Below are 14,595 nucleotides of genomic sequence, written 5' to 3' on the forward strand. Positions count from 1 at the left end.
AATTGTTTTCAAAGACAGGTGAAGTGAAGTTTAAAGTTCAAAGCCTTGAAATTGTGTTTGTTGGGAAATGCGGTGAGGGGTTTTTAAGTTAATCAACTAATTTAAGTGTTTAAATACAAAACTGGACTGTTACATCGATGTGTTATGCAGATAGATCGCGTTCTATTATTACGAACAATATGGATAAACTAATAGATTTACTTACCTTTGAATTGGATATGACTCACTTATTCTACTAACAATACAAATACAACATTTTGAACATGCAAATCATGTAACTAAGGGGGTACACTTACGGTAAAAAAATATAAATGTAAATTCAAACGGATGTTGTTTTTACCTCTGCAAAAAGTGAGTTGTTGTGTTTACAATGTATTTGATTTTTGATAGGTTAAATATGAACACCTTCTTATAAAACACAATGTGGGTATCAGAAGTGGTAAATAATGAGGTGTAAATTTAGTTTTATGAGACACAATAATTCAATTTATCCTTACCCAATTATATTTTATTTCAGCTGAGTTTTCACGTTACAAAAAATCCACAAGGTGCTATAATTTTATTTATTGAACTTACTTGCTTCAGTTTAACAGTGTCTAGTAAATATATATATTTTATATATTTTTTACGCATTTTCAGCCCCACCAAGGGGTTTTTGAAACTGCCAAGAGAGTAAAAATTATGTTTTGAGATCTGGTGAATCAGAAACACTGGTGTATTATTTACCTCAAACTTAACCCATTCTTCATATTTTTTGTAAACGTATCACTAAAATGTAGGTTAATCTACTAAAGTATTACTAGATAATATAGTACAAGTGTTCAAAACAATGAGACTTTGTGTATTATATTCAGTGTAAAAGATGTATCAAATGCAAATCCTACAAAGATTATTATCGTAAACAGAATGTCATTTATTACCATTTCCATCCGATATCTTATAAGGATAGTAAGTTTAATTTTGTCCTTAACTTTGTGGATTATGTAACTTTATACCTTTTCCTTGCACCAGACCCCTCAGGCCCTAGTCAGAAAGTGCAAGGGTGCAGAGGTCGGGCTCTGCACTGCAAAGGGAACCCCTCATATACCCCTCGTGTGAGAGGATTTCTGGTACTATAGACAAAATGGAGGCTGGTCCTCCAAGAACTCGGGTAGAGGTCATGTCCCGGAGGGCTGGATCACAGACCTGTGGCTGGATCCTGGTTATTCCAGCCCGTCCATTGTCGTACAAGGCACTGGCAAACATTTTTATGGATACTCTAACTTCAGAAAGCATATGGAGGGCTTGCTTAGCAAGCAGTCAGAAGTTGCAGTGTTTCAGTGGAAAAGTTGTGTCTCTAGGTTACCCCCTCGGACAACGCAAAAAATGTTGTCGATGTATTCACATGGGAAGGGGGTGACTGTCTACCCCACCGGTGCCAGCATTCAAGTCTGGGCAAGGGGTGCTGGAGTCGAATATGAACGAAATATAAATATAAAATAGAAGTATTGAGAGTCTCTTTCTTTAAGCAGGATTAGTTATTCAAAGTTCAATGAAAAAATACATCTGCATCCAGTTTCTAGCCATAAAAAATCTACAGCGACCTAATGCTGGAAACACTATAATGACTCTTTTGGAAATTAAAGTTATCATAAACAAAATCCACACGTGGAGTGGAAGGGAAAAGAAACAAATCCACTGCCACAACAGTAGAGTAAAGTTGGTCATTCTACAATATGAGATCATCACTCGCCCGTCCTCTTAATGTCCACAACGATCACATTGTGTACAATACAAACTCGCCCCATACAATACAGCCACACTCTCACAATACACAATACAACTCTTTTTAGTATTGTTTGTTGCCGTCGCTCTGACGTATTTTCTATCCTTTAATCATTTAATTCAAAATGTACGCTTTTAGGAAATAATTTAGAAATGTGGATTGGATTGAATGTGAGGGGGTTCGGGGTTGTTCACGTAAAACTAGTTTGTTTTTGGAATAATTGTTATGCTTAATTGTATATTTTCTGGGTTTATGAACAGGCTGAGTTAAGTGGTTATAGTGTAGACGAGTAGAAAATTAAAAACAAATTTCTACCAGTGAAGACTTAGCTATGAGGTATTAGTCAGAAACAAATGTACACAGATCATCTCACTCCATTCTATAAACTCATACTTCACTCAAATTTGGGTTAAAACACACACCTAAGGGACGTTTACATCTAAAATGAAAACGATCCGAGATCTACGATTCAAATCCCGAAAATCTCCAGTGTCTTTTACATATATATTTGATAATCTCTTTATCCATTGTTTTCGATCCCACCTTTGGTTGTAGACTCTATAACCAGATCACTAAAAATGATTGGTGGGGGAAAATTACACTTTATAAGTAAACTATAGTGTTTTTAAAGTTCATAATACATAGTAAACTATCTTTGGTAGACATGGTCAGTTATAGCGAATTTTCCATATAGGGAATGCTATTACCGTAGATCTCATATGGTAAGACCTGGGCCCGGGACCGATTTACTTGTTCGTTTTGAGGTCCCCAGAGGCTATAAACAACATCCGTTTAAATTCACATACGTTTTTCGTTTTTCCACTATAAATAACCGTAAGTACCTCCTTAGTTATATGATTTTCATGTTCGAAATGTTGCATCTGTTCTGTATTGTTAGTAGAATAAATAGTGGGTCACATCTAATTCAAAGGTAAGTAAATCTATTAGTTTATCCATATTGTAAGAAAAATTGACGAAACACTTACCGCATAACACATCCACAATCTTATATAAATCGCACGCTTTGTTTTTAAACACTCAAATTAATTACTTAAAAACACCTTACTACCGCATTCAACTCAAACAAACAGTACTGTCCACTATTCCAAGACTTTAAACTTTGCTTGACCCTGTATTCGCTGTTTGAGACGTTTAATTACACTCCCAAAACTTTACAACCTGTCACAACAATATGACAACACACAACCCACGTGGGGCCCACCAGTCACGGACTGGACTGAACTAGAGCGAGTTGGTAGAGTGAGAAGGCTACGTGACGCGTTTACGGACGAGTCTACTCCGTATGCAGAACGACTCGCTCTAATCCGGTCCCTCATCTAGCAAATGGATTGACAAATGCGATTGGAAATGGATGCTCAAGTTGTGCAACTAGATTAATATTGGTCCTCGTTTGTTATTGGAGGACAGAGCGATAATGTTATGAATTGTAAAAGAATAAAGTAATCATGTGGTTTCATGTCTTAAGGACTACTTACATTGAGAGTTAAACCAACAAAGATATACCTAGCGAGGGGAGAACATGGATAGATAAAACATTCAGTAGATTTCTCATCCTTATGGAACAGCTAAAGACAATTTTACTGTCAGTTCCGTCCGGTGCACTGCAGAGGTCATGTTTTGTTTACAATTCGTTTTTTGTCATTTGAAACCTTGTTTAACCAAATAAAACGATCTTAAGCATAAACAACAACTAACTCGTTCCCTAGTTATATAACCAAACGTTAACGCACAAATCAAGAAATTATGTTTAAAATCATAGAAACAAAATTTCGTCGACCCTAGCGATTAGTTAACACCAACATGAACCAACAATTAGTTTGACCAACATGAACGGGACAAGAAAAACCAGCCTCAAAATTTACAATGGCATGAAAAGTCTACTTTTGTTGTTTGGTCTAAGGTACAGGTTAATTTTGTATCCATACCAACATATTGTTACCATTTCTGAATAAAGTACTAAAGTACCCCGACGGTACAAATCTTAAATGTATTTTTAGTTGAGTAGTTAATGAAATGAAAAATGTCTTTATTTGAGAGGCGAAGATGGGACTACACTTAATCTCTAAAACATAAATAAAACTAGGTATCCACTTTATATTTATAAAAAAAATTAAATAATCTAAAGTACCATATTATAAACATTATGAACAGATCGATAAAAAATTAAAATTTATTTAAGTATTTTAATGAGTTTATACTTAGTTCTATGTGATCATAAAACACATTTAGTATTTAAACCTAAAAGTGCCTAAATAGAACTCATGTTTTGTTACTATGAGGCCTACGTTATTAACCCACTTTTAACTAAATAAATATAAATACATTTTAAATTTGTTTATGGATTTGTTCATAGTGTATTCCCATGTTAGTTATAAAATCGTCTTTATAGTAAGATCACATCTAACCATATGTTAGAGACACGTGGTAACAAAAGTAACCACTGTTTTTAATTGGGAAAAACATAACATTATACGACTAAATAGCTACGACATATTTTTTTCATAATAGTTTTGAACACAAATCAACTATATAATCATCATAAGTCTCAATATTTACCTACCATATCCAATTTATAATCATTTGTGAAGTAGTAAATCTAAATCATTACCCGAATAATAGTTTTCAAATATCGACCATCTCCTTTAGTCCAGTAACTTACAGGTGTGATTCCCAACCAATATACTAGTATTGTGTATATGTTAGTAGGGGAGATATTTCGACCAAATTCATACAATGAGTATTACACATATGTTAATAGAACGATACTTTTACCATAATGCTACACATTTCAGCTAGTATGGATATGATGTTGCGACGTATGAAAATCATATAAGTCACTTCGTTTTGACAACTAAATTACCATAACAGATGTTTGATACACCAATTAACCGTCATTTTGACGATCTGTTCCATAAAACCTATACGCTGGAGCTAACTCTATCATGGCTTTGGTAAGTACTTTTAGTTTTATTATCGTTGTAGGATAAAAAGGTGGATTTTAAGTTAGTTAAAAGCTAGAATATCATGATTATGTAGTGCAAATTCTATTTTGACCTGTTTAAGTTTGAAATTCGAAGCCAAAAATCAATTATTAATATAGAAAAATGTATGTTCAATATCTATACAAGCAAATATCTAGATGATTAAAAGACTAAAGATAAATATGTATCTAAGCTCATAATACATATCAAATACATCTAAGCTAAAATTTACACCAGATAAATACACCTTTTTAAAACACAGAGAACCTTAGCTGAAATTTAACCTGTATATCACAACAATTACCAAATAAATAAACCAAAAATAAATAAATAAATAAATTATCAACCACAAATAAACTATGCACAGCATTGCAAGGTTTGTTGGAACATTTGAAAACTACATAAGTACATTCTTTACGGCTTACAAAGACCATTGCGTTGTTTTATAGGCAAAAACAACACAAGAAAAGTGTCTTTTATTTTTTGCAATGTCCAAAATTTACCATTTTAATACCTTCCATTTTGATGGTATAACAGAGAATATACATTAATACACTGCGGGACATATGTAAACTAGGGGACCCGCGCAACAGCCTTCCCATTGCCTTTTTAACTCATCTGTAAATTACTTCTCTGTGGTATAACCTTATTTTGGTCGTGAAGACAACAATCGAAATGCAAGAATAAGGTATTTAAACCACTAACACTACTTATTTTGAAATAAACATTGAGTAGATCATATTTTGAACAGTGATCTTAGTTGTTTTTTTTTCTTAGGGTTTTGTTTTGATTGATGTTACGTTTGAATTCACTTAAAATTTATTTTATTGCAGAACCTCTTCCATAAAGTTTTTATAGTCGCGGTAGTCATTGCTGTGGTGCAAGCTGGTGGAACTGAGAATGCTGCATCTGCCAGTAAACCAGCTGACACTACTGACAAAACAGCTGATTCTACTGACAAAACAGCTGCCTCTACTGATACAACTGGCGCTCTTACCAAGACCATGTCGGGTGTCAACGCTGAACAACTCATGCCGGATTATGGGCCTCCAAATGAAATGATGATTACTGCTATGGATAAGTAAGCACTTGAATCTGACTAAGATTATTTAATAGAAAAAAAAACCGTTTGGTTGTAGGGTTGGTAACAAGGCTCTAACTTAAAAGGAGATTCTTTAAGTTTTCAGTTACACGTGGTGTGCATAGAACGACAAAGTACAAAGTCATTTCAGGTGTGGTTGGGCAAACACTAGTTTTGTTAGTTTTACTCATTGTTTACTGAAAACATATTCATAAGTTCCCGCAACATTGGGGTGAATTTCAAGATCGAAAACGTCAGCGAACGTTTCTTAAGCACGGGTCACACTAGGCTGGCATCAGCGGCGAATTGAAAGAAGCCGCGACTGTCAGCTTAATGTGTCCACAAAATTCGCAGCTGACACTGAGCTGACTCAGCCTGGATTGGTGAGCCGGTGATGCTGGTGCCAGACGCTGATCACCAGCGGCTGGCGAACAGCCTAGTGTGACCCGTGCTTTACAGTTGATTTTAACATACCAAATAAATGAACTTAGAAAATATCATGGGACTGTGAGTCATTCATTGTATAGTGAATATTGAAAACGATGTTCCCTTTATTGGAACAAATAAGAAATTAGTTGTTTTCTTGCAGGCGAATATCACGGTTGCACAGTTAAAACTACTCCGAGTGTTTGATCTTTGTAATATTCACTAGTCAGTAATATTAGCACCCCTTAATGTGTGAAAGTCTACAGTGAAATCTTGTTAACTCGACAATTTGTGGACCCAGACACGAGTTGTCCAGAACATTTAAGTTTGAAAATGGGTTTTGTATATAAAATAATACACAATAATTTTACATATACATTTATTTCTAACATGTTTAAATATTGAGTAAACAATCTGCAAAGAAATGTCGAATATTCAACAATAATTAAAACTAATTACCATTAAAATTTGGCTTGAAAAGTCAAACGCACTCAAGACAAAGCCTAAACGTGCGCCCTGTCAGGTTTTTTGACTGTCGAGTTACCGGGTGTCTTAGGCCAACAGAGTTTTTAAAATTCATAATGACTTTAGTTCTGAAATGTTACTACTAAATTGGAACGTGTCTGTGTTTCAAACTGCACAACGTTTCTAGAGGTGGATCAACTCTTCCCGTTATCAATTGAAAATTACTAATTCTACATTAGATCTAGTAAGTTTTACTGTGGTTTTAGTTTTAGTACCTATTAATGTGACTTAAGTTATTCATAAAGATTAGTACCGAATTTGAAATCAAGTATAACCATAGTCACATTTTGCTCACAGACTTGGCCTGTCCAAGAAGGCAAGAGAGCCTCTCAAACCGATCTACATTCCGACCGACCTCACTAACGTACCCGACAAACAGCTGATCGCTTACAACCGCGCGTTGTACAACCAGAGGAGGCTGATCCAGAACCGAATGACGCGATACATCGTCTACAAAATACTCACCGTGGTCCTCCTACAGCTCTTCGGCTCTGTTCACGCAGTCAAGGCTTTTGGAGCCACCTTCTATTGGGTCAACAATGGCTGGAGGTTGGTTGTTTTTTGTTTAACATTTCTACTTGCTACAGTTAAAATTTGATAATGCAGGTCTCAATACAAGCCACCTTTAAAATCTTCACTATTAAATACTCTTGCTTTTGATGCCACCGCTGATCACATGTTATTTTAGAGGGCTTCCTTCTGATCAATGACACTAGGGAAGATGATGTCGCTTGTGTTAACACACAAGGATCCATAATCGGTTAGGACCATCTATGACATCACCTGTGACAGCATCTTGCCGTGTGAAATGCCTGTGAACGCAGATGACCTTGTAGCTTAGATAGCTGCACATAGCGTACTGCCTAGCTGAAACTGAACAAAATTACGAACCATCAACGTACCCAACCGCTCTGAGCAAAACCAAGATCGTGATTGTCACCAAAAGGTGGATTAGCAATATTTTGTCCCTCTTTGAATGGAGGTTGTCGAAGTCCAGACCATTCGTGCCAACAAGTAATGTTCTATCATGGTTGTCAGTAAGCTTATAGCTTGGAGAACCAGATTTCCGTAAGCGGATAAGGACGCTAAGGTTTTTTCCTTAGCCGGTATGGACAATGTTAGAGGTCTTCGGTCCAGTCCGTACACCTGTACGGCGCGGAAGTGTGGACAGACGCGCTCAATAGGTTTGTATTTTTGTATAGGTGCGGCATCAGGCAGCACTCAGGGTAGCAAGATCGGAACACTTACACAATTACAAAATTCTTTGTGGCAGCCAACCTAAACTCACCTAACCTATTGTTATCTAAATGGGTAAAACATCTAACATTTTGAAGGGATTATTACAATGGAGATAAATAAATAAATAAAATTGCCTTTATTCATCCAATTAGGAAAATGGGAATACGCTTCAGGTTTGCTGCGATGGTATTTAAAAATTTATTTATTTTTTGTTTCAACTGTGGGTAATTCAATTTTGTACTTTATATTCAGCCTTTTTGGTCTTAGCTTGTGTGGTTTCATATTTGGATGCTTCGATGAAGTACTGTTTGTATAAGTGTAGCATATAAGAAGCAATTGACTAATATTGTGCCAATTTCGTGCCAAGTATTTATAAGCGGCTACTCCAAGTGAGTTGTTTAAAACGTAATTAATCAAACCCAACGTTCTTACAGGTTTACTATCAACGGAGACATGGCGGTTCATCAAAGACAGCTGAACGAGTATATCATAGAATACGCCCGAGTAAAAAATATAGACCTGACGAAAACGGAAACTAACTGGCGCTCGAACACTAGGGTCATCAAGTTGTACGTGGACGAAGCAAAGACACACGAGGTCCTGTTCCCGTTCTACATCACGAAGAAACGAATCCCAATTCCAGATGCGGCGGACATAAGATACTGGATTCCGTTTGCGAGAAACTGGTTGTTAAAATAATTACACCGTATTGTCAGAGAAATAAAATCTATCTATTGTTCACATCTTGTGAAGAACTAATTGTTTTGTTTTGTTCTCCAATTGCGTTTTTTATCATGTATATTCTGTGTTCGCTGTCTTAACATTCAAGGATTGTGTTAAGAATCGGCAGGACCCCTGGCCATCTTGGGTTTTTTGCCCATAACAGCAATGTTAATGGTTGAAGCATATTATTACGGCACACACACACACACACACACCCACCCACACACACACACACACACACACATTTGCATAATTACGGCATTGTTTATTAAGGTAAACTGTTGAATAATGCTTTTTTTAACTATTGAAACCGCGGATGTGATTTGATAATAAAATAAATACAAAATAAACTCCAACATTACAATAATTTGACACAACATATTCTTACACTTCAGTTAATCTACTATTTTTGAAATAGATCTTCCAACTATTATTATTTTTTTTAAATGATAGCACTCACAATGTTTGGAACCTAACGACAAAGCGTGTACACTGTTTGAGGAATTAAAGGATAGAAAATACGTCAGAGCGACGGCAACAAACAATACTAAAAAGAGTTGTATTGTGTATTGTGAGAGTGGGGCTGTATTGTATGAGCGAGTTTGTATTGTACACAATGTGATCGTTGTGGACATTAAGAGGACGGGCGAGTGATGATCTCATATTGTAGAATTACCAACTTTACTCCACTGTTGTGACAGTGGATTTGTTTCTTTCCCCTTCCAGCACACTCCACGTGTGTGGATTATTCATGTGGATTGTTTATGATAACTTTATGTTCTAAAAGAGTCATTATAGTGTTTCTAGCATTAGGTCGCTGTGGTTCTTTTATGGCAGATGTATTTTTTTATTGGACTTTGAATAACTAATCCTGCCTAAAGAAAGAGCACATCTTAGTGAGCAATAAAGGTACATAATAGACTCTCAATACTTTTATTTTATATTTATATTTCGTACATATTAAGCCTAAACTTAAGTACATAAATCTATTTAAACAACTTAAGGTTTAATAAGTACCTAGGTTTGCTGCTACAGGAAGGGTAATAAAACGTGTTTTAGTAAAATATTAAAAACATAGTATAAAATAAATAAATTTTCCAAGTTTAATCAAAATAATATTGTTTACTTATTCTCCATAAAAAATTTTGAAAAGTTGAAATTGCCTCAGCTTTTGGCTTTGTGTTCTGGATGACCCTTTTTGGAGGGTTTTCCAACACGATCTCCTGCATTTCTTAGAAGGTGCACCCTGTCGTCGGATAGGGACATCACCTTCTCGCAGTTTCCTCCATAGCCCAATTACTCATCAGCCAGCAGGTAAAAACAATACTGAGGTCATCCTCGAGTTTGGCCATGCCATTTTCGAGGTGTACAGCTTTCTGTGTTCGGAGGGTGTTCAACACTGAAACCTCCGCCACCACTTCTGACTGCTTGCCAAGCAAGCCCTCCATGCTTCTTGAAGTTAGAGTATCCTTAAAAATGTTTGCCAGTGCCTTGTACGGCAATGGACGGGCTGGAATAACCAGGATCCAGTTCTCCGGGACATAACCTCTACCCCAGTTCTTGGAGGACCAGCCTCCATTTGTCTACAGTACCAGAAATCCTGACACACGAGGTCCCCTCTGCAGTTCAGAGCTCGACCTCTGCACCCTTGCCGCACTGTCTGACTAGTTTTTAGTTGGCCTGAGGAGTTTGGTCCCTTTAAGGAGTCCTATCTGCAGTTCGAGGCACCAAATCAACCCCTCTGCAGAAGAAGGGCACTCGTAATGCTCAATAGTGTGTGCTGCTGGAAACCGCAAGGAAAAAGGCATAGTTACATAATCCACAAAGTTAAAGACAAAATAAACTTACTAGCCTAATAAGTCTGATGGAAAAGGTAATAAATAACATTCTGTTAATGATAATAATCTCTTTCTAGGATTTGCATTTGATACATCTTTTACACTAAATATAATACATAAAGTCTCATTGTTTGGAACACCTGTACATTATTATCTAATAATACTTTAGTAGCTTAACCTAAATTTGAGGGATACGTTTACAAAAAATATGAAGATTTGGTTAAGTTTGAGGTAAATAATACACCAGTTTTTCTGATTCACCAGATCTCAAAACATAATTTGAACTCTCTTGGCAGTTTCAAAAAACTCTTAGTGGAGCTTAAAATTCGTAAAAATATATATATAAAGTATATATTTACTAAAACGTGTTAGACTTAAGCGAGTAAGTTCAATAAAAAAAATTATAGCACCTTTGTGGATTTTTTGTACCGTGAAAATAAAACCTCAGCTGAAATAAAATATGATTGAGGTAAGGATAAATTTAATTATTGTGTCTCATAAAACTAGATCTACACATAATTATTTACCACTTCTGATACACACGTTGTGTTTTATAAGAAGTTTTTCATATTTGGTAAACTATCAAAAATCAAATACATCGTAAACTCAACAACTCACTATTGCAGAGAACCGTGTTATAGCCTCTGAAAATGTTTGAAAAACTTTCTAGAAACAAATTAAGTGCCGATAACTTAAAATAAAATTATACTACATGATTTCATGGTTAAATTTAATTCTAAATTGCTCTAATATTCAAAAACTGTATCAAAGTGTTTCAAAACTACGTTATCTCTTAAATCATTTTCAGACTATAGAAGTTTCTCAGATTTTATTAAAGGTTCTTGGCAGTGGTATTACCTTGATTGAAGTTTGTTTTAGTGAATTTCCCATATAGGGAATAAGCTATTTTGTAATGACAATGTTTATATATATTATATTTATAACATGCATTGAAGCGATTGAAGTGACAAAAATACTCTGAGGTTTAATAACTACAAAATGCTTTTGTATTAACCTTGAGAAAGGTCATAAGACTTAAGGGATGAATCAGTAAAAAAAAATATTTTGAATGGTAAAGTGTAAATAGTTGTAGTTTTATAACATTATTAGCCACTAACCATCCATTTATCTACCAAAAGTATTTAAAAAACTCCCAGTACAGAATGTTACAGAGAAGTACAGTATAATTCATCATTAAGGTCAAGTTTTTTTTTCAGCAAGAGATTAAGAAAAATGTGAGCATAAAAAAGACAAAGTTGGGTTTGTGATTGTTAAACTAATCTGCAAAATAGTGTTACCACAAATGTCTCATTCTGTCTGATACAAATATATTTTACATAACACATCTCAAAATAATGTTGATTATAAAAATAATTGAACAAATTAGTTGTTTTTAAGTTGGCTGTACACTATCATCCACAAATTATTTACAAAATAAGTATTGCTTATTATAAAAATAAAACAAAAATTTTAAAACTTAAAATACTATCACAAAAATCTTTGGTCTGTTAAATTACATCAAGCTGTTCAAATATCTAAGAAATATATTTAAATCTTACCTTCTTAATGTAATATTTTATTTGTGCAGTTTTATTTTGCGCCATTTAGTAAAACACAGTGAAACGTCAACAATACAGATTAATTGAGAATCTATTGGATGAATAAAGATCTGTTTATAATTATATAAACTATAAATTTGAAGAGAGCACTTTTCTAAGTAGGTTTTAGGGCTCCTTGCATTGCAATCAAGGTAAATTAAAATTATATAATTTTAATATTTTGTAAATCTCTAATCGTAATTTAATTACTTTATCCAATTTTATTGTAAATCTTTGAGGTGCACAAAATTTAAATAAATAAATATATATTCTATTCAGAAGGTTGAGGCGGTAAAAAAAACCCATATAAATTTAATTTACACTCTCACATTATACCATGTTTTATCCAAAGATAAATCTCCTAAAATTTATCCGACTACATTCCAGGATCAGTAAAGATATAGAGGCTTCATAAAATATGTTCTGTGTGGCACAGATTAGACCGGAAGACTACACACATATTAGCACCAAAGTGGATAAAAATATTTTGTAGCGAAGAAAACATGTAAGGAAATTAAATTTTTAACATCTTAAAACACTTTGAGATATAAGTTGGCACGATAAGGAAGCAGAATCTCTAAAAAAGGTGCCAACTTTGATTTAAAACCAACTTAAAAGTAACTTAAGGGCTAAACCCCAGAAAAGGTAAGGTACAGAGGAAACTTACTTATTTACTTGTAAAGGTACAAGTAGGGACTGTGCGCTTTTAGCTCTATAGTCCTCGCCACCCTAAGTTGAGGCAGCCCAAGGCCGCACGGCGTATATCTAGTGCGGCCTTTGGCTGCCTCAACTTAGGGTGGCGAGGACTATAGTATGTTGTGCGGGAAATATACTTAATTGTGACGAGCAAAGAAGAGCCTAAGTGGCAAGTCTTGTGCGCAATTCCTATCGCACAGGACACAGGGTCTTCCTACAGTGAGAGTCTCGTAGTACATGAGGGGAACTGTGATGCTCTTTGCTCTAGACACCAGCGATTAGTCATAGACACCACTTAAAAGCACCATTGAATGTTTCCTCTGTAACCTACTTTTCTATGTTTGAACATATTTTTAAAACTAAATTCTTTACGAAATATTTAATTTCTCAAACAACTTATTCTCAAAATGTAAAATCAATGCCAATCCGTGTGTTAAGTAAAAAAAAAACATAATTGTGTTCAAACGTTAATCTAAAGATTAACCGAATTAATAACATTTGTGAATACTTTTATCATTTGTTTTTTTGCAAACTAAGAATTTGAATGGGTTTTTCACATCCCCTCTAGGTATTCAACATAAAACAACAAAGATATTGATTTTTAGTTTCAATAATAATCTAATAAGGTAAGAAAAGGAGAGAACATTAAAATTATTGCAACGTCAAAAACAGGTTCATGTACACTTATACAACTTATGTACACAATTTCTACTCTCTACACATTTATCTACATCTATTTACATCATCAAAATAGTCACAGCAAACATGTAACACACTTTTATAAATCATTAAAATGAGATTATTAAAAAATGCTTCTGGATCAATTGGCAGGAAAATATTGTGTTGCTTCTTCTAACTAATAACTAAATTCAAATAAGCCCCTAAATTTTGGCTAAAAGTAATTAGAGAAAATTGCATTAAATTTAACCTGGCTAGTTTCAATTCTGTGTGATTTAATTCCGCGAGGTGGTGCGATATGCTGGATGCTCTGGAGAACACCTTCCACGATCCGGCATACCTCATGCGTATCATAGAGGATTATCTCCGGTTCCCCCTCCTCATGTATGAAACTACAGAGGGCCCACGGAGGATGAGTGTCACTTCCGGTGCTGCCCAAGGTTCCATACTCGGCCCAGACCTCTGGAATGTCACTTATGACAGCCTCCTGAGGTCTGAAATGCCTGAGGAAACTGTTTTGGTTGGGTACGCAGACGACGTTGCAGTTTTGATAGCTGCACGTAGCGTTGAGCTGGCTCAGCTAAAGCTGAACCGAGTTATGCGTACCATAAACGCAAGGATGACAGACCACGGTCTCTCGCTTGCTTTGAGCAAAACTGAGATCGTGATATTAACAAAAAAAAACGGATAGACACCATCGTACCATCGTTGAGGGTAGGGACCGTCGTAGTTCAGACCGTTCGGTCTGCCAAGAACCTTGGGGTTATGGTGGACAACAAGCTTAGCTGGCGGGATCAGATTTTCCGTGCGGCAGACAAGGCCGCTAGGGTTGTCTCCCATCTTAGCCAGTAAATGGCCAATGTCAGAGGTCCTCGGTTCAGCCCCAGTCTGTACTCTTGTACGATACTGAGGTGTGGGCAGACGCTCTCAATAAGGAGGTATATAGGATGCGGCTAACCTCGAGTGCAGATTCAGGCAGCATTAAGAAAGAGGCATCTGCCTACCAAACAGTGTCCGAACCCGC

General features: G+C 35.5%; 1 protein-coding gene across 1 annotated transcript; it reads left to right on the forward strand.

Annotated features, from left to right (window-relative positions):
- The first annotated feature begins 4,644 nt into the window (after positions 1 to 4,644).
- On the forward strand, positions 4,645 to 8,809 carry LOC129005377 (uncharacterized). Its single transcript, XM_054434244.1, has 4 exons — positions 4,645 to 4,737; positions 5,601 to 5,848; positions 7,097 to 7,348; positions 8,473 to 8,809. Exons 1-4 carry the CDS (start codon positions 4,729 to 4,731, stop codon positions 8,735 to 8,737), a joined length of 774 nt encoding a protein of 257 aa, XP_054290219.1. The 5' UTR covers positions 4,645 to 4,728; the 3' UTR covers positions 8,738 to 8,809.
- Positions 8,810 to 14,595: the final 5,786 nt, after the last annotated feature.

Source organism: Macrosteles quadrilineatus, unplaced genomic scaffold (genome assembly GCF_028750875.1).
Source record: "Macrosteles quadrilineatus isolate MER2022 unplaced genomic scaffold, UCM_ALF_1.0 Scaffold_20__1_contigs__length_2534061, whole genome shotgun sequence".
NCBI classification, from domain to species: domain Eukaryota; kingdom Metazoa; phylum Arthropoda; class Insecta; order Hemiptera; family Cicadellidae; genus Macrosteles; species Macrosteles quadrilineatus.

What these genes read in the sequence shown, in the direction of transcription:
- LOC129005377 (XM_054434244.1), top strand. An exon ending in ATGATTACTGCTATGGATAA is followed by an intron (nt 5,849 to 7,096) that starts GTAAGCACTTGA and finishes TTTTGCTCACAG; the next exon opens with ACTTGGCCTGTCCAAGAAGG. An exon ending in TGGGTCAACAATGGCTGGAG is followed by an intron (nt 7,349 to 8,472) that starts GTTGGTTGTTTT and finishes ACGTTCTTACAG; the next exon opens with GTTTACTATCAACGGAGACA.